Here is a 27,952-nt window from a genome sequence, read left to right as displayed (position 1 = left end):
TATTCTATTCTATTCTATTCTATTCTATTCTATTCTATTCTATTCTATTCTATTCTATTCTATTCTATTCTATTCTATTCTATTCTCAACTAGCGTTGCGTTTCGTGAACTGCAGTTCTCCTGCTCCCAGGGCAGGGCGGCCCGGGGGCTGGCCGACTTCCTGACCGCAGACCCCCACTACAGCTTTATAAAAGAGCTGGCAGCCAGGCCGCGCCGGCCGCACGGTGTGGTGGCGAGGCGGCCGCAGGCAGGCCCACTGAACGACGTGACCGGACGCTGCCGGCCCTGCCTGCGGCCGCCGAACCCGAGAACACGCCACCGTCCTGCTGCCGCCTCTGTCACAGGGCCACCCGCTCATGGCAGGTGACGCCATCAGCAGCTGAAAGAGACTTTGCACACAGCGCCATCGCTGGCCACGTTCGCCCCGAAAGCCACTTCTGCCCCGCGCGGCCCCTGGGGCAGGCTCACACTCGCCCTGGAAGGCTCCGCCGCGTGCCCCTCGGCAGCAGCACGGCACGGCGCACCCCGGCTCTCCGCGAGCAGCAGGCAGGCGGGCGGCACCACCACGGCGCCACCCCCGCCGTGCGTCATGGTCCCGCTGGTCTGTCACCGGCAGGGCGGCCCCGCCCCGGCCCCGCCCCCCACCGCGCGGCGGCCTTAGGACCGGCGGCGGCTCTCGGCCCACAGAGCGGCGGTCGGTGGCGGCCTGGCAGAGATGACTGCGGTGACGAGCGCGGAGCGACCCCGCGATGGCAGCTGCCACTTCGAGCGCTCCCGACTTATCTGGATGATTGCCATCACCTTCGGCATGATCCTTCTCGGCGTAAGGAGCAGTGGGGTGGGGGTACCCGCGGCCCTTGGGTGCAGGCCTGCAGGGGCTGCCCGGAGCTACAAAACTCACGTACCCGATGGGGACCTCCGTAGGTTGGCTGCTACCACAGCGGCAACCGTCCTCAGCGAGCCTGGCGGGTAGCCGGGAAGGTGCAGGGCTTGTGGCGCTCTGGCTTCCTTTATATTCTTAGCGTCTGTGGAAACTTTCTGACATACACCCGGGGAAAAAAGGGGGAAAAATGGAAATGGGAAATGCTGCTTTAGCTAGATCAGCTTGTGGAGGACCTGAGAAAATCCATGAAGGAAGGTCAGAGATGAAAAATAAAATACTTGAATTGGATTCCAAAGCAAAGCGAGGCTGTGGCACTAGATGTGCGCAGCATCCCTAGGTGTGCTTACAGTCACCCAAGTGCTGCAGCTTGTGTGGGTTTGCTTTGCTGGTACCCTGTGAATGTGTCTTCAACAGTCACAAAATTGAAATACGCTCTTTGACAGCCACTGGTTATGTGATCAACAAGATGCTTTTACAAGTGACAGCTGTAGCTACAGACTATATTAACTGGTAGTGTTGTTGGACAAGTGTTGGAAAACAGACTGGTTCAGTCACCATGCCGTCTTAATTTCTAAAAAACAGACTTTAGCCAAAATAGGTGAGATTACTGAAGTGGGGAGATGAATGAGAGTTTTCTGTATCAGACAAGTTTATGAAGGTCATCTATTAATTTTTCAAGTGGTACAGCTTTTCTTCTTGTGCATGGGTTTTCTACAGATAAGCGCCACTACTGAAAAAAACCTGATGGTCAGGGCAGGCCAAACAGCTCACAAAACAGCTTTTGGACTATTTCAAGAAATAGAAGGAGCTTTAAGCAGATTCCCTGTTTAAATCCATTATCTTGCCACATCCTTGGCATAGCCAAATTTACATGTAGTTGGAAACTGCAGCACTGATACCAGAGGAGTGAGAAATAAAAGTGAGCTTTGGCCAAGCTTAGCCTTTACCCAGTGGACTGCCTGCTTTTCTTCCACAGCTTGTTTAAAATAAAGGTAGACAGTGATAAGCACTGCAGACAACTCAAGTGACCAGAAAGATCCCTGAACACTCTGTGCAGCTTTGGTCTTGGGTTTTGTGTTCAATTATCTTCTATGCCCTGTTCAAAATAGAACAAAATGTGACATCTTAAAGGGACTTTCCCTACTAATAGATAAGTAGTTACTCTTCCTTCTCAGTCTGGTCATTGTTTGAATTCTTCAGGTTAGTTGCATCAGATGTTCTTCAGGACATAGACAATGTATTTTTGGCAGCTACCCTGTCTAATAGGTAATGAGCTTAAAACTTAAATGCCACTTAATGTGCAGAGACAGTCTTGGTACGCAGCAACTTTAAACTTGCCACCTTGGCATCTTGTATGTCAAGGAAAGGAAATGTCATAGGCTTGAATCTTCTTAAATGTGCTTTGGAAGGCTAGCAGTCTTGTTGAAGAGTATGAGTCTTAGACAAGGTTAATGGATTGTAATACTATGAATAGATGAGCACTAAACCATGTTCAGTGGATTTGGTGGGGTGGAGGGGAAGCTGATTTGAAGGTTAAATTGATAGTAATTCTACTAGGAGGTAACTTAACTTCCCTTTTTTTTTTTTTTTAGTGGGTAACACTTTGGCCTTCAACTATACCTTATAGTTATTTGGGAATATTTGGTACCTTTCTTAATTATTTAGTGGAAAACCACCACAAATGGGTATGCTATGGGTAAGTTACATCTGACTATAATTATTTTGTATCTCTCCTGTTGCCTCTCTTTGAGTGTTCTGCTTAGTCTGTGATAACAAGCTTTCCTGTAACCCACTTGTTAATTACATTTAAAGAGCTCTCCTTTCAAGCTCATTAGAGCTGAAGGTGTGAGGTAGTAATTATACAGAAGACTAGATAAGCTAAGACCAGTATGACAGTTTTAAAATTCAGCTTAGAATTCGGTACACCCGTGTTGTAACAGTGAGAAAGGAAATTCAGATACTACTTCTGGAGACAGTTATTAGTCCATGTGTAAGACCTCCTAAAAGTGAACAGTTTAGAGAATGAGAGAAGATTTTCTGTGCTGCTGCTAACTTATCCTGATTTGTGCTCATGTGAAAAATAACCTGCTGAAGAAACTACATAGTGCTAAGATTTCCTGCATTCCAAAACTTATGGTTTGTTATTTTAATGAACCACAGAGATGGAAAACACTGCCCTGTAAGCAGACCTCTCATTTACTGATGTTTTGTAAAGACAGGAAGACAGCAAGGTTTTCTTGTTTATTTTACTATGCCTCTTTGCTTTGACTCTGCTCAGAGCATCTTTTGCTTTAGCATGGTATTGAATTGAGCCAAACTGAATATCCTGTGTAACTTGTTTTTTAAAAAAGCCTGTATATGAAGATCTGTAGACCAAGTTTGACTAATCAAGCCATATTATATATTCTGAATTTATACACACAAGGATTGTTTTCACAGAACTAAACCTATGAAAACTTCAGTAACTTGTTAGGAGCACTGAAAATACTTGTGTTAGCAAAAGGGTAGATTTTGTATGCTTAACTAAGATTAACTTGGACTGTTTTCACTGAAACTTTGGCTTTTTGGCTTAAGTGCTGAAAGTTTTGGAAATGTGCAGTGGATACCTGGAATGGCAGGTCCAGGCATACTGCATGAGTTACACGTCCTCAAACTTTCTCAGTGGACTTCAGTTTCTCTTAAGACCAAGTTTGGTTTTTTTCCTAAGATAAGAAACACACCTCATTTTCTGCGTTGAAGTGCTATGTCACTTCTGTGCTTCCAGTTTTACATTCTGCATAATGTGTCTTGGATACAATAGTCTTCTCCCTAATTGTCAACCAATAAAACATGTTTTCTTTTTATCAGGTTCTGGGTGTCCTGGTTGATTCACGTAGTAGAAGCCTTCTACGGTGTTAAGTTATGCCAGTAAGTTCCTCCCTCCCCTCACCCCAACAGACACTCCAAAGGATTTCTGATACAAGCACTATAAACAGGATGATTTTGGTGGTGCTTAGCAGCAATTTCAGTTCAGAGGACACCAATAAAATTCTTACTACAGCTATAGCTTGCTATCCTCCACAACAGGCTACTGCAAATTCTGCTAGTGGTCACTTGTGTAGGGTGCAAAAGCAAGGGATGGTAACTTGCAGAACTGGCATGAGCACGATTTGCCAGAGCTTGTCTACCTATCTCTGAACTCACTGTTCACTGAGTAACATTGCACTTCAGAAAACAGAGGGAACAATAGAAATCACCTGACAACTTCAGGTGTTACAACTTCATCAGATCTTACCTCATCAGGAATTTGAGACTGCCAATTACCTGCTTAATTGTTTGCACCTCTGTCATGAGATTACAACTGGACACTTCCATTTAGGACTATTTAAGGTCTGCTTGTATTTGCAGGTTTGTGGGATAAAGCACTTCGACTAAGCAGACTATAAAAGTAAAGCCAACTAAGTCTTATGTTAGGATAACAAATTGTTTGGAAAGGTATGCTGTCCAAACACAGCATCATTCATTTTCATTTGAATTTTCAGTTCATTTGAATTTTCTTGGTAGGAAGTAACAAACAGTTCAGAGCTGTCTATCACAGGCTTCTCAAGTAACATCTTTTGGAGGCAAAGGGATTTAGTTCCATGGAAAGCTATTAAAGGTGGTTCTTGAGATAATAGAATATGGATGAACATTTTCTGCCTTCAGAATGGGAGTTAGTAATAAATTTTTTACCAGGCTGCACTTTTAAATTATGTAGCTTTAAAGTTAAAACTTTAATTCTGATTCTGCAGATAAGTATACAGGCTTAAGGTGGTTTTTAAGCATGAGGGAATTTGATTAACAATGGATATACTAAATGGATGTATTGTAATCAAGATAATTAATCAAGTTTTAGAGTAGTGTTGAAGCCCATAAGAAAGACCATAAATTGCTTGTCCATCATGGTCTCTTCATGCACACTTCTGTGGGTTACTGAACAGTTGTATTTTACTATAAGCACTAGACACCGTATACTGTTTACTTGTATAATTGTCTGCTTATGAGCATCATGAAGGAGGCATGAGGAAGAACTAGCAAGTAAGCAGATACAAATTTCTTAATAGTTAGTAATACTGTAAGTGACTGTTGGCCTATATTGCTGTATCTAGTCTATTCAAATAAGCCTGCTTTGTCAAGGCAGATAAATTTCTCAAGCCCTAGCTTTTCCAGTTTCTGCACTCATTTAGAACGCTGCAGCTAGGATTATAAAAAGGTTTTTTTCACAGCTGGTAAGAGAATTTAAGACTGAACATTGAGAAATGCTGTGTTAATCAACACTTGGTGCACAATCATTTTGTGCACAGGGAAGATGAGCTGTTCTATCAAAATTCAGCAGAGGGAGCTCCCTTGTAAACTAAAGAGTTGAAACAATTATGTTTGGCACAATTATTTACTGGAGAAGTGAAATCCATTGATTTTTACTGTCATGTTTATACTAGTTCATTTATCTGAAAATTCAGTATTATTTCTCAACAATAAAGAGATGGAGAAAAAAGGGACATTTTCTGTAATATACCGAAAAATTCATGTATGCTAGGTTAAAGCTAACTGACATAGGAAGGTCTCTGTTTCAAAAAAGTCAGGTGTCTTGAGCTCACTTGTGCCTGTATTTTTCTAGTTACAAATTCAGGTAACTGTGCTTCTTCATCCTGCACCATACAGTAATTGTGAGGCCTCTTTGTCCTGCCAGCATACAGCCTACGTTTAGTAACTGTAGTCAACAAGAAGTTACATACAGATTTGTATATTAAAGTTACTATTAAGCTACTTTAACTTCCTGGTTCTTTGTACATAAACTTCTAGGATAAGCAATGTCAAACAGTATAGGCTGAGATTGTAATTTATATATTAGTGAGGAAATTGCATGTAAGAAATCTCTGAAAGAGCCTTTTGTTTTATAGCTAGCTTAAATCTACTAAAATCACAAGAACTGGTATGTTTAGTTAGCACAGCAAATAAGTCTCAGTAGACAGAAGTTAATGATACTAAATTCAGATGTTCTAATGAAGTGTGATGTATCAAGGGTAGGTAGAAATATCCAACATTGTTTCGCAAGTGTCAGTGTATAGGCTGAAAGATCATAACTGTTTTAACACATTTTATGCTTTTGTTACTGTTTCAGATCTAAAGGAATCACAGACCCGGCAATTCAGTTTCAATGGTTCATTCAGACACTTCTATTTGGGTATGCTTCCTTTGGTCTGCTGGTGTGTTACAAACCTTCAGCCAAGAAGCAGTACTAGAAGACAGTGAAGGAAGTCACTTCTCACATTCTTTATCCTCATTTTTTCAGAAAATATCCTCACTTACATGTCTGGGTGCTGTAATTAGCCAAATTACATTCCTGCTACATGATGCAGTGCCCTTCTAGGCAGGTAACTCTCCTCTTACTAAATGAGGCAATTATAATTCACAGGGCCCTGTGGATAGTTCAGCAGAAATTCAACCCTGAGTTTAATCCCATTTATTTTCCAAGAAGCCAAAAGTTGCCCCTCTGCAGTTTTTGACATAGCTTATATACCCTAATTGTCCTTGACAAGTCCCTGACATCTGGTAGTAGTGGCTGGTAAGTTACCTTTTTGTGTGGGAGAATATTCTTCTACAACAAGGAGTTATTTACAGCCACACGGTAACTTGCACCTGCTTTGTGATAGGATTTAAATTTAGCTGTATTTTCTCTACAGGAAGTTTTAGTGTATTTTGTTGTTCTTAGAGCCTGGTCTTTGTACTTTGTTTTGTCAACTTTTTGCTGAAGAGGCAGACCACAGTATTGCTGCAGGCACATTAAAAAGACCAGCTCTCAGTTCAGGTTGAAGTGCAGTGATAAGCTTGGATACACAAAGCACTTTAACCTGGTTCAATATGTGTGCCTTAAATTTGATGCAGCATGACCTCATCTTTTGAATGAAAATTTCAGTCTTTGAGTTAGTATAACATGAAGTAGCAATTCTGTAGCTTTGAGGGCAGCTTTTTAAAAAAAAAATTTATTATCCAAGAAGAAAAATAAAAATCAATTAGCATTCCAAAACCTAGTTGAAAATTTTAGACTCACGAATAACATCAAGTGTAGGGACTAAACATACACCACTGTTTCCCAGATGCTGACACCCTGAATTCTGTGGTTGAGAGACCATCTTAAGCACCCTTCAGAGTACTTCTTTGTGTAGTGAGGCTTTTATCATCCTGTCTTTCACTTTTGAATCTTTGAAGAAGAATTTAGCCAGTCTTTTTGTAGCACTTTTAAAAGTCGTAACTATTTAAAATACTAACTGTGGTGCGGGGGGAAGTTTTACAATGACACCTGTGGTGCTGCTGCTCTGAAATGAAGGACAAGAAAAGGTGGTTCTTCCTCTGACAAAGAGCTTCAGGAGACCATAACAAACTTACGCCTTGTGCAATATCTACAGACTGTAACACTTCTGATGGAGATGTCTTACTCAAGCACAGGTGCATGAAGTTTTTGCTCTTCAGTGGGTACTAAAAGCATGGAGAGCTGAATAGTTTGGAATGCTTTGGTTATTTTTTAAATGTCTAACTGGTAACATTTTGTGGAGAGGTAGAAACTCATGTTTAGTAGGTAAAAATCAAACAGGAATGTAAAAATCCCAAGCTCTGTTTCACTGTAACCTTTTAATCTTAGTCTGTGATCCTGGAATAAAGATTTTTAAAAAGTGAAGAAGTTGCTTTTCTGTTTAATTTATCCTGGAAATAAATGTCTATGAAAAATATATAGGCATCATCTTTACACCACTATCAGTGTTCACATTGGATCTTGCAGGATCAGCGGGCTATGTACTTTCCAAAGCCAGTCCTGCAGAGTCTAGTTTTGGTGGAGACAAGTCATATCAATACCTCACCTTGTCAGAAATGCTAAAGAAAAAATTGTCCATTGTGTGTCCATAGGGATAATACTCAGGATGAATTCTGATTGGTCTTAATGAGCATTAAATTCAAAGTGTGAGGGGATAAAAGTAGTAGCTTTGATTTAGCATTTTCATAATGTTTCTGGACACAGGAAAAGTTGTAACGGTAATGCCAAGGCTATTTAGAGGCTTAGGAAAGGTGCTAAAAGACTCTTTTTCTCTGTTTCCCACTTGTTGCTTTCATCAGTAAATAAGCTCAGAAATACTATGTAAGCTTCCTCTTCCACCTCCTGTCTGCCCACCGAGCACTTGGGATGCTCCCCATCACAGCTTTCACAGCATTTTCATGAGGGCTCTGGGGCAGCTATAGATTAATCACAGCTCTGAGAAGATAACTGCTTACTGTTAAGACTCAATTAGAAAGGCTTCCTTTTAGAGAAGCAATGGGAAAAGCCTCTTCAGTGCAGCCCAAGGTGGGGGGAGGGGAGTGCGTGGAGGGGGGGGGAGGGTGTGGATGGCGGGAAATCGGTTAAATAATGACTGAGGTAAAAAGTATTCTCAGGTTATAAGTTGTAGCCAGAGGGCGGCATCAACAGATTTTTTGAAAGCTCTCTGGTGAGGGTTGTTGTTGGTTTTGTTTGATTGGTTTTGGCTTTTTTTTTGTGCTTTTGTTGTTTGGGGGTTTTTGTGTTTTGTTTGTTTTTTAGCTTGACAGATCTCAGTGGCTGTTTGGAGTTGGTTGGCCATTGCTTATCAAATTTTTCACAAATGCCAAGGACATTGTACTTGCCTACCTTCAAACATTTTCTCTTCCCTGCCCTTGTTTTTTTTTAAAAAAACTGGGAAAAAAGTGTTTACTCTCAGCCTGTGTCCTAGTTATCTGCTTTCTAATGTTCTTGAAGCCCATGAGATCCCCGGCGCCAAGAAGATCAGTGATGCTGACTAACTTTTAATGAAAAATAGTCTTGAGATAAAGACAGACATCTATGGAAAGATAAGATTCAAAATGATACCGAGATACAATTGCTGAATAGTTGTTTATAATGTCCCTCAGCTCATAGCAAGATAAATATACCACAGTACTTTGCAAAATTAAGTTGCCTGTGGAAGCACAAATCCTCCAGGTCAGCAATTTACTAAGCCCATAAAGAAACAGTTATGGCTAGTAACAGGCTCATGGGAAACAGCACTGGTTGCACCAGGGATAACTATTTTTCCAAGTTACCCTAGTAGCACCAATAAAGGATTGCACCTAATCACACAGAACAATTCTTTCCACTGCCATCAAAATATCCTTTCCACAACAGAAGAGGAGAGCAACGGAAGTTCTTACAGCAGTTCAAAGGCTAGACTGTGTTGAACCATCTCCATCAGCACCCAACTAACCTGGCCTGCCAAAAGGGCTTTATTAAAGAGCAACACTAAACAGGAAAATACATCACCAAGAAAACTAAGCTGACATTAAGAAAGGTTATTAAGGATGGATGTTTCTGCCAACTAGGCTGTTGACAATACTAAAGAGAAATAGTTTAGCCATCCATCTCAAATTGAAAACATAAGGAAAACACCCTTGCCATGAAAGCCCATGTGCAAAACTAGGCATGCTTTATGCTAGCAGTATAAAGTAGATGCCAAGGCACATCTATATCTATCTGCATACCAAAAAAAATCAGACATCATTTATTTGATCTGCATTGGGTGAGCAAAGAAACTATTTCATGCAAGTCACAAATAACCACATTTCTTACAACAGTGCTTTTGTGCTGTGATTACTTGGTAACTTCGTTACAGGAGAAAACACAAAGAAACTACCCAGATCCATTTTCACCTTTAAATTTTAAAATGTGGAATGTATGAAGTAAGTGTAATGTAATTCTTAAAGAAAGGCAAGTAATCCAGATCAGCATGTTTGACAAATTACTGCTCAAATCAACCTCTGCTGACATGAAACTAGGTCAGGAAATGCAGCATCAGCTCAGAAACTGCTGATCCTGAAGAGACAATGAGATGTCTCCCATCTGTTTCCAAGAGCTATTTCTAAAGCCTTAAGTGCTGTAGCTCATTTTTGCAAGGGTGCAGTGAAAAACTTCTCTCAGAACCACGTTATGGTGTTTTGTCTTGCCTCTGCTGACCTACATTTCCCAAAACAATGGGAGTCAACTGAGCCAGCCTCTGGAATTACTCAAGTGTTGGTTCATTAAGGACATACCATTTTTTTCTAGGGCTGGGCATCTGGTCTCCTGAGCCCAGTTAAAGATGGGAGAATGGCTTCATTGACCATTGCCTAAGAATCTGCAGTAAGCCTGAAGCACCCTAGGCAAAGTCTTAGAAGTCCTGTAGTCTGCTGCTTGTGGGCAGTCTGGCATTATCTCGGGGGTGGGGAGACCAAATATGGCAGACCTTCCACAGATACACAGATTTTAGAGGAATCTTACAAAAAGCAACTTTTAGCTCACATTTTTAAGACTTCTTTGCCAAGAGAGAAAAAAAAAAGGTAAATGTTTCCTTGAGTGAATCAGAATTATACATTCCTGTTTGAATAAGGGGTGGGCCCCCTCAATTCACACTTTTTCATAACAGTAATGTTGCCTATATGCCCTCATTAACAAGGCCATCAGACTTACTTCACTTAATTACAAGCTTTTACATGTTTGTCCCCCTGCCCCCCAGCAGGTGATCTCCACACACAAAGACATTTTTCTGGAGGTATTTTTAATGACTTCACTCAATCAATGGGACTTAATGAAAACTTTTGGCATATGGCCAACAGCCTATGCATTCAGTTTATCATGTCAGCAACATGTTTATTCAGACTGTTGCCTGTATGCAAGGCCTACATGAGCAGCTCAATAAATTGTCATGGTTTATTGAAAGCAAAAAAAACCAAACCCCTTTCAACAGTCCCTTTACTGTTGCTCTTCAGAGGAGAGGGAGTAATACAGCACACTCCACATGCTCTACTGGAATTTACAAGGCCCCTGCATAACTACAGCACATGCAAAACTGGGAAGGAGGAAAGAGAGGCATAAGGAATACTGCTGTATCATTTATCACTGTCCTTCAAGACTGCTCTCTCTCAAAGCAAAATCTCTTAGGCACCCTTCAGGGAAATAGGGAAAACAACCAACTTTAGAAACCACACAAGCTAAAATGTCGTTCTAAAGATACTCTAGAATTCTGATCAAAAGTAAAAATGCAACAAACACCATCATTTTCCACAAATCCCAGAAGTACCAAGTAAGAGTACCTGCATTTAGAAGATGTTTCAAATACCACCAACACACCCTTCCATCCAAAGAGCAGGGCAAGCCCTTCATAGCCTTCCTGTGGATGCACTCATGTGTGGTTGATCTGCCTCTGCTCCTTAAGGACTTGCCCAGCTCTTCCTTTCTTCAGAGGCACAGGTTTTATGAGTTTAGGGACCATTACTTCAAAGTTTTCATATTTACTATAATGTTTTCCAACCACAGCCACTATGTTTTTGCTGTAGCAATAGACAAACAAACAAATAAATAACACGGTTTTCAACAATGGGAAATTCATTGGCTCAGGAGAACATTTCATTCAGCAAGATTCCCCTTCTACTGGGATGCAGTGTAAAGTTGGGAGCACGTGAAAGCAAAAATCCTTAACAGAAAAAAAACTCTGCAAACTTCAATATCTTACACAGTTTACAGTTAAACAGCAAAGAAGGTGATAGGAGAACAAAGGCCATCAAATAAATGACTGGCAGGTATTACAGTCCAGCCCTGGAGTCTTGCAATTTCCTTTTCTGATCATGAAACCACATGCTAGGTCTGTATCTGGCATGATATGGCATGTCAAATGCATATCTGGCATGATATGGCATGTCAAATGCACTTACTGCACGTTTCTAAAGCTGCCAGTAATGGGCTAGATGGCAAGGTGCTACTTGTGAGGACACACCACCTGCATGAGAAGATGTCAGAGCTAACAGGGATCAGCTGAAGAAATTAAGGAATCACTGTGGGAAGAGACTTTTTTTCAATTAAAGATAGACATTCTTTACATCAGTCCTTGGAAGAAATTGTAGTGTCCCTGACAAACCTTGTGTTCACAAGATTGCTCCCAAAACTATGTATCTTAGCTCTAGCAGAGTTGCCTGGGTCAAAACACCCTCTTCAACTGGAGACACAAACACATATTTTAGCTGGTAGAGTTTGCTGCACTTTGAAACTGAGGAACTGGTTTACCAAAGTTCACAATATTTGTGATGAGTATCCACCCACCAGATACCATGGACTTCATTTACCCACACAAGTCCAGCCCAGGATACCTCTGCACCAAGCCCTATACATCACCCAGGATCACAGCCAGGTACAAGCAAGGACCAGTACATGAAGCAGTCTCCTTTCAAGCCAGTAAAGAATGATGCTCACCCAGCCATGCTGCTGAGCAGTCTGGCAGTTTCCCAGCCCACTCCACAGGGCAGCAGTCCTGCCCAGCTGTGCTCACCTCCCTAGCAGCCCAGAGCTCCCCACCCATGAATGGGCATGGACATGGATTTCACGTCAATGTCAATGGCAGAGAAGGGAAAAAAATAGAACTCAGAAATTTTAATGCAAGACATGCAAGTCTGCTGTTAGTACTGTATGAGAGAATGACAGTTCTTGCACTGCTGAGGTGACATAGCATGATTTTAATTATTTTTTCAAATAAATACAATGCTTATATTTTAATTTTTTTCTGATTTAACAATTTTTACATAGTAGTTAGGTTTGAGTATTTTTTCCAAAGTGGTTTGGTTTAGGGTTGTTTTTTTCAGTTGGTTGGAGGCTTTTTTGTTTGTTTGTTTGCTTTTTGAAGGAACATAGAATCATAGAATTGTTAGGGTTAGAAGGGACCTCAAGGATCATCCAGTTCCAACTCCCTCTGCCCTGGGCAGGGACACCTCACACTAGATCAGGTTGCTCAGAGCCACATCCAACCTGGCCTTAAAAACCTCCAGGGATGGGGCTTCTACCATCTCCCTGGGTAACCTGTTCCAGTGTCTCTCCACCCTCATGGTGAAGAACTTCTTCCTAACATCCAGTCTGAATCTACCCATTCCTATTTTTGTTCCATTCCCCCTAGTTCTATCAATACCTGACACCCTAAAAAGTCCCTCCCCAGCTTTCTTGTAGGCCCCCTTAAGATACTGGAAGGCCACAATAAGGTCTCCTCAGAGCCTTCTCTTCTCCAGACTGAATAGTCCCAACTCCCTCAGTCTGTCCTCATAGGAAAGGTGCTCCAGCTTTCTAATCATCCTCTTAGAATCATAGACTCAATAAGGTTGGAAAAGACCTCAAAGATCATCAAGTCCAACCTGCCATCCAAGACCTCATGACTACTAAACCATGGCACAAAGTGTCATGTGCAATCCAGCACATCCAGATCCTTCCTGTAATAGGGGCTCCATAACTGGATGCAGAAACATTTAAAATCACATCATTAGATCTTTGAAGTTCCATAGTCCCATTATGTTTCATAACACAAAAAGGTTAGCAGCACAGATATTTCAGTATTGTTTCCAATTACATACAGTAATTTAAGTGTTTCATTTTGATTTTCCCCTTTCCCTCCCCCCACACCTTGGAAGTATTTTATCTTGGCTTTAAAGCCAATGGACCTGCACAGAGGCAAGATACCTCTGTTATCATAATATTCACATGTAAAGTGTTTAGCACTGAAGTGTAATTTACAGTTTGTGTTCTGCCTGCCATCTCTCTTGCTTCAGTTTTTTGAAGGCTTGCTAAATGCAGTTTTCTCACATTATAAAAGCTGTTAATGCTCTGAGCTTCTTAAAAAAACAAGTCCAGAATAATGCAGAATGATAAACCAAGCACTAAGACAGCAGAAGCTGTTGACCAGTACTGAGAACATTGGTTATAGTCTCATTTTCTTCTCACCTGAGAGATTCTCAAAATTTCCAAAGAGTTTTGCAAAAAGAGGTGAGAGGATAATTAGACCCTTGTTTATGGTGGTCTTACATCCCCAAATCTACTCTCTGGTGATGTGCTTCATTGCTTGTTTTAATGGATGTAGCACATATGCAATATGTAATCTGTCATCACATAGTTTCACATAGCTTTCTTAAGAATCTTCTGACCACGAAAAAGGTGTTATGTCTGATGGGCTGTGATTTACAGGACATGTTCTGGAGACCAAGCCCTATACCCATTGTTCTGGATGGCAAGAAGGGAAAGAAACCAACCACTGGGGCACCACCACTTTTTAGTTCCATGTTTAAACCAACACATGCTTCCAAAAATAGTCCAAATCATTGAGCTTTCAACATTTGTCCATTTATGAAGGTTGCTTCTCTGCTCCTGCTCCTGCCAGACTATTTCCCATTAAGAAAAAGTACTGCAGAGATGGCCAGAATGCTGCCCTCTTCATCCACCCTGCAGGCATAAGTCAAAGATGTAACTACTCCATAAGTAGTAGATACAACACAAATGGGATTTGCATAAGATTGGATATGCAGGTCCATAGGGCCTACCCTCTGGTTAGGTTGCCCTAACTCTCTGGATGATGTCCTGCATAGCCTAAGTAGAGTTAAGAGAAGGCAGAGAAAACTTTCACCTACCCAGGGCATCTCCTCTTGCCCACATGACTTCTTGGTTCTGCTTTAGAGACAAAAGTTTTCTGCAGAACTAAGAGAGGAAAGGTACCACCAGGCCATTCCTAACTGCACGGGGGACTAAAGATGAAAGCTCAAATTATAACATGACAACAAAGGAGCATCACTATGGAGTTGCAGCATATTCCTCCCCCAAAAGCTATGGAAAAAGTTGGTTTTCATGGTCAGATAGCAACAGCTCACTCAGCCTCCGAACTGGAATGATTTGATCCCAGACAGCCCATGGAGATGCTCGCTTTGACCTCACTGGATTTCCAACTGGGCTCTGCTAGGGCACTGCTAAATACATCATATTTATTTAATATACTTAATTATCAACTTGATATACTAGAGGCAGTTTTGCTCAAGTGGAAAGACAACTGTTGCATGCATGCTCAGAAGTGGGCCTGAATTTCTTCTACATTTCTTGCCATCCCACTCTGTAGCCTTATTATTTGGTGTCTGCCTGTAGTGATGAAAAAGGTATTTAGGTCATTGTGTTCTTTGTTAATTGCATTAGCCATGTGCCTAAGACTTAGGCTAACTCTTTTTCCAGCACTGCCTTTGGCTATTAACATGTGGTCTTGAAATATATTTCACCAAATTTATTTCACCCTTAACAGTATATTTAATCTGTCAGACAAGAGGAATAGAGTCTGGTTGAGGGAAACTAAGACAATCAGTGAAATGCTAATCACAACATTCACATGGGTGAAGAAGCCCCTTTTTACAAAAGAGACACAAGCCATTTTATATGCTTATTTTTTTTTTCATACTGAGTCCCCAAAAGCTGAGACATTTGTTTTCTGCATATGAGGTCTAATTATATTCTGAATATACTGTTGCCCTTTTTTTTTATTGCTGCAATACCTTTTGGAACTTGACTTTATAAATAGCATCACTTCCCCTTAGGGAAAAAAAAAATACAATGTTGGCTTTTATCTTCAGTGTTTGTTTCTCAGGTTTTGTTTGTGTGTTTGTTTTTATTAATTGCATTTTATCAGCATGATTTTTCCTCACATGACAGCAAAGATAAGAACAGAAGTGTGTTCAAATTCACACACATGTATATATCTCCTGAAACAATTTCAGCAAATGAAGAACTGCTTCTGGCTTGGAAATGGAAAATTACTGTATCAGTAGCATGGCAAAGTCCAGCAAAAGGAGCTTCATTACTTTAACTAGGGATATCAAAATCAAAAGCCCTTTCAGAGGTCTATATTCAGTTATGAAGAAAAATGCCTTTTCCCTGTTTCTTTATTGAACACCATTGGATCCTATACACTAGCCAAAATCCAGATAGCCCGCTGATAAGGAATTACTGAATTCCAACAACAGCAGAGACTAGAAGTTTCCATTAGCTAAGCTAAAGTTTTGAGTTTAACCTTATTCCTGAGTACATTCACTGCATTTTGAGGAGGAGATAAATATTCTGAGACTATTTGCTAACTGTTCAGCCTTGAAAGATAATATTTGCCCTGAGTGCTTCAAGATTAGGGCTCTGTATAATATCTGTCAGAGGACCACGGCCCCTTTTTTTCGTGCTCTGCCCATCACCGCTCTATCCAGGTGGCTGTGGGGTAGCGTTCCAGAAGTGCATTCCTCAGCTGGGCTGTGTGGATCTTGTCTCTGGTCTCCACGGTGCAGGTGACCTGGGAAAAGAATTAGGAACATTTCTAATAGCACGGCAGCAATCTCAGACAAAGGCACTACAGGCACTACCAAAGGTGAAACACCAAAGTGAAGGTACGAAAGGGACATTATGCTTCACAATTTTAGACTACTAACTTCCACTGACCTGCCAGCAGTAATAAACAACTCCACAAATTTACCTGATTTTTCACACTTGTCAAAATAGAGGAAGAGAGAATATTTGCTCACAGCAGGAGTGAACAGAGAATCACACTACAGTTAGGCCAGCTCCAGATCTAGACAGTACGGCAGGCAAGATTGTCTTCCTTGCTTAGATGAAGCCAATTTACCCTAGAGTTTTTTACCATCACAGAACTTCTTTCTTTTGCTTGCTTTGCCAAGTAAGATTTGCCTAAGTGTTCAACAGAGCAATCCTCCTATGCATGGGGAGTTATATGAGGATTATATTTATCTAGGATGAACAGTCACCTAGGTACTAATAGCTATAGGAGGTTGTGTACCTAACTGAGTAAGTGCTCCAGATTGGTCTTATTTGAGAACAAATGACAAATCCTATTGCCTGATGTTTCTGATACTCTAGGCAACATAACCCACAGCAACTGGCTGTGGGTTTCCAGATGACTGGAAACTGGCCAATGTGGTCTCCATCCACAAGAAGGGTCAGATAGAGGAACCTGGAAAATACAGGCCAGTCAGCCTGACCTCAGTGCCAGGGAAAGTGATGGAACAGATTATCCTGGCGGCAATAACTGCGCACCTGAAGGATGGCCAAGGGCTCAGGTCCAGCCAACATGGATTTAGGAAGGGCAAGTCCTGCCTCTCCAACCTGATCTCCTTCTGTGATCAGGTGACCCATCTGGTGGATGTGGGGAGGCCTGTGGATGTAGTCTACCTGGACTTCAGCAAGGCCTTTGACACCATCCCCCACAGTAAACTGCTGGCTAAGCTGTCAGCTCGTGGTTTGGACCACAACACTCTGTGCTGGGTTAGGAACTGGCTGGAGGGCCGAGCCCAGAGAGTGGTGGTGAATGGTGCCACATCCAGCTGGCGGCCAGCCACCAGTGGCATCCCCCAGGGATCAGTGCTGGGCCCCATCCTCTTTAACATCTTCACTGATGATCTGGATGAGGGGGTTGAGTCAGTCATCAGCAAGTTTGCAGATGACACCAAGTTGGGAACAGATGTTGGTCAGTTAGAGGGTAGAAAGGCTCTGCAGAGGGACCTCGACCGACTGGACAGATGGGCAGAGTCTAATGGCATGGCATTTAACAAGCCCAAGTGCCGGGTGCTGCACTTTGGCCACGGCAACCCCATGCAGAGCTACAGGCTGGGGACAGAGTGGCTGGAGAGCTGCCCAACAGAGAGGGACCTGGGGGTGCTGATTGACACCCGCCTAAACATGAGCCAGCAGTGTGCCCAGGTGGCCAAGAGGGCCAATGGCATCCTGGCCTGTATTAGGAATAGTGTGGCCAGCAGGAACAGGGAGGTCATTGTGCCCCTGCACTCTGCATTGGTTAGGCCACACCTTGAGTACTGTGTCCAGTTCTGGGCCCCTCAGTTTAAGAAGGACATTGAGACACTTGAACGTGTCCAGAGAAGGGCAACAAGGCTGGTGAGAGGCCTTGAGCACAAGCCCTATGAGGAGAGGCTGAGGGAGCTGGGATTGTTTAGCCTGGAGAAGAGAAGGATCACCTCTACAACTACCTGAAAGGTGGTTGTAGCCAGGAAGGGGTTGGTCTCTTCTCCCAGGCAACCAGCACCAGAACAAGGGGACACAGTCTCAAGCTGCGCCAGGGGAGGTTTAGACTCGAAGTGAGGAGAAAGTTCTTCACTGAGCGAGTCATTCGTCATTGGAATGGGCTGCCCAGGGAAGTGGTGGAGTTACCGTCCCTGGAGGTGTTCAAGAGGAGATTGGACGTGGCACTTGGTGCCATGGTCTAGTTGTGAGGTCTGTCGAGACAGGTTGGACTTGATGATCCTTGGGGTCTCTTCCAACCTTAGTTATACTGTGATACTCTGATACTGTGAACTAGAGAACACATTACTTTGCTTCAAACCCATAAGCCCTCGGTACTAGACATAGACTTTTTGGTACATCTAGGGCTGTCATTGACGGCAGGATCATGTCTGCACAGTAGACCTTTGTTTTCTGTGTAGGAAAAAAAAACCAGCCACCAAAACAACACCACCAACAAAAATGAATTTTAAAAATGCATTTCTTCCCTGCATTTTATGTCCTTGATGGATCAAAATAATAATAAACCAGTATCTTATAGGATCATTGAAATAACCAGCCAGGTGGATCTTTTATTGTGTTTATAGTTCCAGCCTCTGTGTCAGGTAGTTTAAAGATTTACTCCAGCCTAAGGTTTAGGTTTGGTTTGGTTTTGGTTTTTTGGTTTGTTTGTTTGTTTGTTTTTTGTAGCAGGCCCACAAGCAACAGAAAACAGCACAGTCTTTGTAGAATATTGATGTCCTGTGGATTTTACTTAATAACTACAAATAATTGAGGGAGCAGGACAAAGGCTGAAAAAAAAATAAAGGAAAAAAATGATTACAAGTTATTACTCTGTGCAACACCAAAATCTAGATGCATAAATTAAAAAAAATAATAGAAATTAATTCCATCTCAAAGAGAGGAAACTTCCTGAGTCCACAAAAAGAAGAAAACTGCAAAATTCTGTGCAGAATAATTTGGGGAACAGGATGGTCGCCTCTGCTCCCCTTTCACTGCAAGTCTCACATGTGGGCACTTTGTATTTTAGATCATATTTTCCTGGATACTAAAAACTATTTTGATGTGCTACTCAACTACCTGATTCCTGACACCTTTAGGTTGTGTGTGCAAACAAGGGTATTGTGTGAGCATGCTGAGTCAGTGCTAGAGAGCAAAGGAAATGCGACTGACATTGCTCAATCAAAAGATTTCAGTCTTTTGTGTATTTCCAGGCTTTTTGTAAATATAAACCATAACAAGCTACTGCAATTCTTTATCCCCTTGACTCATCCACTTTGTACCCCACTTCTTTAATTCTAGAAACCATATTAGAATACATAGAATACATAGAATAAACCAGGTTGGAAGAGACCTTCAAGATCATCGCGTCCAACCCATCAACCAATCCAACCCACCTAAACAACTAAACCATGGCACCAAGCACCCCATCAAGTCTCTTCCTGAACACCTCCAATGATGGCGACTCCACCACCTCCCCAGGCAGCCCATTCCAATGGGCAATCACTCTCTCTGTATAGAACTTCTTCCTCACATCCAACCTAAACCTCCCCTGGTGCCGTCTGAGACTGTGTTCTCTTGTTCTGGTACGGGCTGCCTGGGAGAAGAGACCAACATCCACCTGTCTACAACCTCCCTTCATTGTCATCTCTTAAGACATTCCTCTTAGCAGATTCACATAACTTAATATTCATGATACACCATGCCCAGAAAGAGTGCAAGTTTATTTGCACAAAAATTGCCGGAGGTAGAAATGAAAAAATTATATACACTGGCTTCAGTTCTATAAATAAATCCACACTTTGCCTTTCTAGTTGAAAAAATCAACTGGGCAATTTTATGAATTATTCAGTAAACACCCAATGTAGGCTACTGCTTGCTACAGATTATTTTGCAACAGCACTTCAGCTTATGGTTTGGGAACCAGGTAACAGAGAGTCCCCAAGGTCAGTGCAATGCAATGCTTGAGAAAGAGTGCAACAGCTGCTGCAGCTGTCACTTGGTTGTGCAACCTGAGCTCTTATCTTTTGGCAACCTCTGGCATTCAGGTCAGTGAGCACGAGCACGAACAAGTTACCATTGCATTACTTAAGTAGATAATAATCCAACAGGTCCACTCCTAGCCTCACCAGACTCAGGTTCTTATTTCTACGACTAGGGCAGGTTATTCTGTACCAAGTCTGTCTGCTGTGGAATACTGTTAAAGAAAACTACCAGAATCTTTCAGAGAACATCAGAAGAAATTTCTTGTCAGACTTCCCACTCCAGACATCTCCATTTTGTAGATGGGCAATTGAAGTATGGAAATAGCACCTGCCTAGGTCATGTAGGAGATGCTTTAGGAATGATAGCATCCTTCTCATATCTGGGCAGCTGCATGCTTTTCAAAATCCTCATTATTAAAAAAAAAATCTGTGCTTGCCAGTAAAATGTCAAAAAGGTTATTTTTCTAGAAGCACCGTTTGAACATAAAGCTTCCTTTTAGGAAGTCCTTGCTACTCCAGGCAATCAGACTATCAGTATGGATCTTCCCATGGAGCATTCCAAGGGTGCACCATATGAGTAAACACTAAGTCAGTGAGGCATTTCACTAGAGAGGAAAAAAAAGTGCTCTGTCTTCCTGACTAGACTCCAAGTTTCACTCCTTTGGAAATTAAGGAGTTAACATAATAGGATTATTAAACACTGGGATGAAAGTCTTGACAGGACTGATTTAATGTTTCACATAAGCCTCTACACTTACTGCTATTTTCTGTCAAACACTACATCTATACCCACAGTCAAAAGTATGTATTGAGTGGAGTGGGTATAGCTGTAATACCTTTCTTGTTATTACCACCAGTTAAACACATGATAATTTTGATTCCTGATCTAAATTTAAATGCCTGCTAAATTTAATATGCTGTGATTGACACTGATGAAAATGATACAAAGCTCTTTGCAGGACTGCTTTAGCAATAAATGCTTAAAATGCTTTGCTGAAAGAGGGCTTTGGCTCTTACAAGCAACATAGGAAAAAAGCAAAATGTGTGTTCCCCCCCCCCCCAGTTATTAGCTTTACTATGAAAATGTATACATTTTTCTATATCTGATTAGAGCAAATTAATTCTGATGCTGAAAGATACGTTCAAGATTGTATTTGGTTTGGCTGAGCTGGAGTAAATTCTCCCCAGAGCATCTTTATAGTGCTGTGTTTTGCAGTGATGTAGCTGCGTGTTGGTAACACACCACTGTTTTGGCTGCTGCTGAACCAAGCACCCAGGTTGTTCTTTTCCAGCATTCCCCTGCCCCAAGAGTATGCTGAGAGGTGGGCAAGATCTTAGGAAGGGACACAGCTGGGACAGCTGACTCAAACTGACCAAAGGGGTATTCCACACCGTAAGACATCAGCTCAGATATAAAAGCTAAGTGAAAGAAGGAAATGTGGGGACATCTGTTGATGGTGTCTGTCCTCCAGACCAACCACACTGCGTATTGAAGCCCTGCTTATCAGGAGTGACCCAGCATTGCCTTTTTGATGGGAAATAGAGAACAGCATTTTTGTTTGCTCTTGCTTCCTAGCACAGCCTTTGTTTGGCTTTGCATTCAATTAAATTTCTTCTCTCTTGACTCCTGTGCTTTTGTTCTGTTTTTCCCTCTTGCCTGTCCATCTAAGAACAGGAGTGATAGAGTGGCTTTGGCAGGCATCTGGCCCCCAGCCAGGGCCAAACCGCCACAAATATTCTACCCTTTTTGATTATCCATGTCTTAGTTTTTGAAGAAAAGCTTCATAATTCACTAGGTGTCACAAGACACAGCAGCCTCTGAAGACACTGAGGACTATAAATCTCAATGACTCCTTTGCACTTCCCATCTAATTATCCAACAGCCTGTCCCAGGATGATTAGAAGCCATCACGCAAATCCAACATCCAATTAAATTTTTCAGGAACACAAATTCCTCCCTTCAACCCTCTCATTGTACAACACTGCCAGATTCTTGAAGTGGACAGTCAGTGAAAATACATTGTGTTTAAAGTGCAGTTAATACCATGTGGCATTTCTTCACTCAGGGACTGTATTTACTACACACTCATAAAATTGCCTCATTGGGAGAGGCTGCAATGGAAAATTGCTCTAATATTCTCAATCAAAACCTAAGAGAATAGATTTAGTTTAATTTACTTAGTAGCACTAATAAAAATGACATCACTTCATTAAAATCTCATTGGAAACATTAGAATAGTTACAGGGTCTGTCAAAGCCAGTCTTTGTTTAAAAGTTTTTTTGAACCCAAGTTAGTCACTGAATTAGAGGGATTTGTCTACCCCATGCAGTGACATGTTATCTTCAAGTTACCCAAACTGGTAAGCTGGTCTATCACAACCCGAGAAAACTGATAGTAATGTGTTCTGAAAGACATTTGTGAACTTCATTGTAGTCCTTTGCTACAATCTTCTTTACTCTAATCTCTTCTTTGTATCCACTAGTGAAAATAATGAGCAGCTTTTTGCATCCCAGTGGGCAATTAGGTTTCAATGCCAAAATAGAAGAACTTGTTAACTCAATAGCATTACTGAATTCGAGTTGTAAGCTTGTTTAGCAAAGATCCCTACTGTGGTTTCCACATGTGATTTCACAAAGTCAGGCTCGACTCAGACAGCAGTAGCATGAAGTCAGAAGAACCACACCTTTGCCAAACCAGTTGAAAGAAGAGATACACCATGAGACAAATGATCCTTCTAAGAGATGCCATTAAATGATTCAACCCTCTTCACTTCACTATATCAAGTACTCTGCAAATCAATAATGATTTTGTTCTGTGCTCTTTGTGGATAAAGTGCAAAACTGAGGCCCTACTTAAAATGAAGAATTACTTAAGAGTAAAGGGTGTTCTCCACACCGCCTTAAGGCAAATTGATCCTGGATAATTATAGCCAGCATGCAAAGCTGGCTCTTCAAGTTTTGGACGGATGCTGCAGCTTACTCACCACCTCACCACACACGTGAGGAAGGATGGCAATAGTAACAGCTGGACCATTTCATCTGTGGTGCCGCAACAGCAGGCAGAACAGGTCCTGTATTATTTACATGCCAGATAAGTGTTTGGTGAGGCAAGATGCTGTATAGCACCCAAGAAATTATCTGTCAGACTGCTCTCCGAATCACTGTGTACACTCTGTTGGACTTCTCCAACACAGTCATATAGAGATATATGGAAAAAGAATGAACTAGGGGAGGTCAGTACTGGTAGAGAAACTGGAATTGCATCTCATCTTACCTCGACAGTGAAGAGCTCAGATGTCACAAACGTGCGTTCTTGTTTGATATCCAAAACTCTAGATCAAATGAGGGAGAAATTAGAGACCACAACAATTGTTTATATTTGTTAAATAGTTTCTGTAAGTGTCTGGACAGTAGCCATTTTTGCTGCTTTCTGTATTAGACAGTTATTCTGTACTGCAAAGGTACTTTCAAACTGGGACAAAACATGAAGGAAATAAACGTTTTTCTGAAATATAAAAAGAAAAATTACTTTGATTAGTTACTTACAGACTTGCCTTCACAGAAAATTGAGAAAACATCAATTTTGTGCTATTCTGTGATTATATTTCCCCACTGATAGTTTGATTTACCTCGTTTCTTCCCGAGCCAAAATCTCCAGTAGCTTTGAGATGTCTCCTGGGCAGTCAGAAAGCACAAGGGAAAATCTGCACACTCTGTTATCAAGGGTCAGGGCACGAGCTATGCACTGTTGCAGCAAATGTAACTCCAAGTTTCCACTGCATATAACAATTGCCACTCTGAAAACAGAGAGAAAAACTGGATTTTTGATTGGCACCTCTCTGTGAAGGAACCATAAATCACAGACACTGTGTTCAATATCAGCATAAGAGCTGCTGGGGCTGGCCTTCAGTAAATATGTATTACTTGCCAGAGAGCTTCTGGCTGTAGCATCAGTTGTGGGCAGGCACTGGGAGCCTAGAAGCTGGCTGCATTACTTGGTCTAAAACCTTGTGTTCATTTTGCATTTCCTGGAGATTTTAGGTTTGTCAGAGATATTCTGGTTCTGTTGCAAATTTTTAAAATGTGACTTTTTTTTTCTTTTTTTTCCTGGAAGCCCTGAGTCTTAGCCTCTAAATGATGAGTTAATATGGATGTTAAAAGCTCCCTATAACCATTCATTAAATCCATCTCAACCCTGCAAAGTAAATGCAGTAATGTTTGAAGAGCAAGCAAAGAGCCACATGATTAGTCTGTGATAATTTCTTGCTGCAGAGCCAAACCTGATATCTTTAAAGCTAAATATTTACATTTTCCAATTTATTTTAGCTGTAATGAATTGAACTTTGTTGCTGCTCTGCATGTACCCTGCCAGCCTCTTCTGAAGAATTCAGCAGTATTTTAGCATACTATGCTGTGCATTGGAAGTCTGGTTTTGTCTCGAGTGTATGTATGTTTAAATACATTCTGGACCATATCCTTAGCCAAGGCTCAATCCACTGAAGTACTGAGTACATGGTACTTGCCCAGAGGAATGAAGGCACTTACACAGATGTTTAACACTAAGGACAAGGGTAATCCAACTGACTACCTGGGCAGGAGCTCTTGGGGCTGGGAAGCAGGTGTCACTGGGTGGCTGCAGAAGACAGCGCAGCTCCTGTCCTACCACAGACAGGGCTAATTTCCACAGTTGGAATGACAGAAGGCAACAGGCTGCCAAGAGAAGGATGCTCACCTGACAGATGTGACCATGCCTTAGGAAGCAGCACATAACAGTCCTTCCCCCAGTCATTTTTGAATACAGGAAAATTTCAATTTTTTTCTGGTCTCTAGGCTGACACTTGTCATGTTCAGCATGGTTTTCTGACGTGTGAGTGGTCTCTTCAGGGGCAGGAACTGCCTTGTCACTCATGAAACAAATAATTTCTCTCCATTTCCTAGGACAAAGGCACTAAACCCCACACTTTTGCTACAGTTCCCTGTTTGTAGTAGTTGCCATACCTTTTACCCTTCAGCTCAGGCACCTTCCCTGCAACCAACGCTGCAAGTCCGATGGCCCCTTCTGCATCAACCGTGGCTCGCTCATACTCCAGCAATCTCAGTATTGAAATGAGGATGTCCTCCTCCCTGAAGGCAAGAGAGTTATGTCAAAACAATGCAAAAGATCTACCAAAAGCAGAAGACAATAAATTTCTGTAAAAAGGGATTCCTTCTATCCTCCTGGGTACGCAACAACCCCAAGGCAATGTTGCAGCAGGCTGTGCTGCTGGGGGTGAGTGGGCATCTTAGTCTTGTTAGTAACTGAAAGACAGGATGGCACTTTTTACTAGAACCATTTGCTGGCTAAATCCTAATGGAAAGTATATTCTGCAAACTTGGCCTTTCAGTGAAAATTTAGAATAGTTTTGCCAAAAGCCTCCTTCATGTGTTGTAGAATTCAGCAAGGACCAGTTTTACATCCAGCAGTATGTGAAGTTTTGGCCAAAGGAGTGCGATGTATGGGTCTGGGTTGAAGGCCTTCAGTGCCCCTCTTGGAAGAAAAGACAGCCCACTGCCGCCATGCTCTCTCAGTGTGTGTATGATTGCAAGTCCTGCCAACCTGCCCTCCACTGTACATGAAGAGCCACTATACCCCAACAGTACAGCACATTTCTCATACACAACAACGTTCTCCCAGTATTATTCATATCATTTCCATTTTTTCCACATACCTCACAGCAACAACTTTATCCACAAGTTTCCCAGTCAGCTGCAAAGAATTGCTGCCAAAGCAAAGCCCACTCACATCTGCAGATTTCAAAAGACAAAATGTGAAGCTGGCTGCTCTAGAGGAGTTCAACAGTTTTTACAGTCCTGACTGTTTCATGCCCTTGAGTACAGAACGCATGCTGTTATGTGATCTTAAGTTGCTTGATTTTTCATATAACAAAAATGTGTTTGATAATGAATGACCAAACCTCCCAGGAGGATTTTGCAATTTGGAAAATTGTGATTCTTCACTGGCCCGGTCACACCACGAGAGGCACCTTGCCGCCAGGCAGTTTTCACTGTACAATGAAGTCTGGAGAAGAGAAGAACCCAGCATGGCACTGGGCTTGTTAGCTGCGGCAGGACAGTTGATGAGTGCAGAGACAGGCAAAGCTTACCATGAGAGTTAAGAAGCTGCTTGTTTATGAAACTTCCATTTAACCCAAAGCTTTCAGAGATTTGAACTTCAGATAAATATATTCTTAAACTGCTTATCAGCTGAGGTTTTGTGAGCAAATGATATGTAAACAACTGTGCTGTTTATAAGTGCTGCTGTTCTGAGAACAGTTTTATGAGCACTGCATTTCTTTGCCTTTTCACAAATTAGTCTCCTACATAAGTTTTCCCATTGACCTCACTGGTTTAGATGCTTGTGAGCACAATAGTCAGATAAATATTATTGTATTTCTGAGTGTTCACTTGAACTTTTCATGTGCACCCCAGGCTGTATGTTTGGGGGGAAAGCGTCAGAAGTTGCTCTTACAGCATCATTTAAATTCTGTCTCTTTAGAGGTTTAATTTAAAGTACATTTGAACTGAATTAATGAGAATATGGTTGAAGATATCAATGAAAACCTTTAATTTACTTCCAAAAGAATAATCCATTTTCTTACCTCCATAAAAATGATGATTGCTGCAAGCCTGGTCTTCAGTTGGGTGGCCAGCCTTTAAGGACTGTTGCAATACAGGGAAACTTTCAGATTCAACCCCCTGGGGAAGACAAGTGTTGTCACGTTTGTACTGATCCAGTTATAACAGAAGTCACTGCCAAAGTAGACACCAAAAAAGCTACACAAAAATCTCTTCTTAGAATTAACAATGAAATTCAAATTGCAAAGTAGCTGTGCTATCACTAAATCAATCCTGTGGCTTACTTAGGGCCAAACTTTTAATAAGAAATTATTTCAAAGCATAGAACTGGATTTGATTTATTTTTTCTTAAACACAGCCAAGCGACAGGAGGCTTCTCAGGTTTTCCATGTCTTTTGTCTCCACAAGGGCCAGACAGTACTCACCCCCAGCATATGCAGTCTCTGCTAGTGTATCACTGGATAGCAGTGTCTTTTGAAAAAGTCTATGGTGAAAGCTGTCAAAATACAACACTTTACAGGTGAAAGGAAACTTACAATTACAGAAATATGTGGGTTGAGATGTTTGAGCACAGCAGCTGACCCTGCCAGCAAGCCACAGTGGCCTCCTGCAGGGAAAATCACTGCATCCAGCTTTGGCACCTGTTCGTACACCTCCAGCCCCACAGTCCCCAGGCCTGACAGGTACACAGCACTGTCCTCCCTGCAGGAAGGAAGGGCACAGCTCAGCAGGGTTCACAGTTGTCAATACAGTAACAGCTCAACCTACTACTTTAAAGACATTGTTCTGCAGGAAAAGATAATACATGAGAGTAAATCACCATCACAAGGGTGATAGAAAAGGACACTGCCTTCAGACTGACTATGACGTGCAGTGTGAAGTGGGATGGTGGTAGAAAACTTGTGCCATTGGCAAACTGCAGCGTGGAGAGCATATACATCAGTTGTTAGCAGTATCAGGTATTTACAGAGCTGGAAAGACAGAAGTTATTATTCCATTGCTGTCACTACCTTTTGCTTCATAAAATTTGAATTGTGGTAGCCCAAGCCAAAAGCAAAGCCTCAGAAGGAGACCTCCTTCTCTGTATTTGTAAGTGGAATTCAGTGTTTATGCGAAATGGGAATTTTCATGAAATTTAAGCACTGCATTCAACCTCATAAACACCAGATTGATACAGATATGAGTCTTTCCACAATCCAGGGCAGATATCTGTGATCTTCCCATTACTCTGGAAGACTCTGAAAGGGTAAGAGGAGCATTTAGTCTTGTCAGAAAACTCACTAATAAACCACTTTCAGACAAAGGTGATTCAATAAGCAGAACAGGGACAAACATTCAAAAGAATGAAGAAAAGTCTACTGTACACTCACACAATTGACTTGGATTTATTTCTACAAGCTGGTTTACATTTTAATTTAACAATCTGCAAAAATGTAAATGCAGAGTGATATGTGGGTGGAGAATATGAGGCCTCTGTATGCCTGTATGTTCTTTTTATTCTGGCAAACAGATAGGCAAACATAAAGATAAATCCAATTATTTAACTTCATTTGCATGACCCAGGAATTCAGGTCTTTG

General features: G+C 41.7%; 2 protein-coding genes across 4 annotated transcripts in view; one reads left to right on the top strand and one right to left on the bottom strand.

Annotated features, from left to right (window-relative positions):
* Window positions 1–645: 645 nt before the first annotated feature.
* On the top strand, window positions 646–7,582 carry TMEM254 (transmembrane protein 254). The gene is made up of 4 exons (XM_009898942.2): window positions 646–823; window positions 2,476–2,579; window positions 3,731–3,790; window positions 6,024–7,582. Exons 1-4 carry the CDS (start codon window positions 716–718, stop codon window positions 6,142–6,144), a joined length of 393 nt encoding a protein of 130 aa, XP_009897244.2. The 5' UTR covers window positions 646–715; the 3' UTR covers window positions 6,145–7,582.
* Window positions 7,583–15,870: 8,288 nt separating this feature from the next.
* LOC104298839 (L-threonine ammonia-lyase) overlaps window positions 15,871–27,952 on the bottom strand; it is a 29,542-nt gene continuing 17,460 nt past the window's right edge. For all 3 annotated transcript variants that reach the window (XM_009898943.2, XM_054163858.1, XM_054163860.1), the window contains 7 exons: window positions 26,911–27,076; window positions 26,398–26,494; window positions 25,468–25,543; window positions 24,758–24,883; window positions 23,389–23,556; window positions 23,034–23,091; window positions 15,871–16,038 (listed from right to left, as the gene is read on the bottom strand). In XM_009898943.2, coding sequence (XP_009897245.1) covers window positions 15,940–16,038; window positions 23,034–23,091; window positions 23,389–23,556; window positions 24,758–24,883; window positions 25,468–25,543; window positions 26,398–26,494; window positions 26,911–27,076 — 790 coding nt within the window. In that variant the 3' untranslated portion in view covers window positions 15,871–15,939. The remainder of the gene's footprint in view (window positions 16,039–23,033; window positions 23,092–23,388; window positions 23,557–24,757; window positions 24,884–25,467; window positions 25,544–26,397; window positions 26,495–26,910; window positions 27,077–27,952) is intronic.

The sequence above is a fragment of the Dryobates pubescens genome, chromosome 8 (genome assembly GCF_014839835.1).
Source record: "Dryobates pubescens isolate bDryPub1 chromosome 8, bDryPub1.pri, whole genome shotgun sequence".
Taxonomy (NCBI): domain Eukaryota; kingdom Metazoa; phylum Chordata; class Aves; order Piciformes; family Picidae; genus Dryobates; species Dryobates pubescens.
The sequence above is the reverse complement of the archived record's forward strand: the minus strand, read 5'-3'. Positions and strand labels throughout refer to the sequence as shown.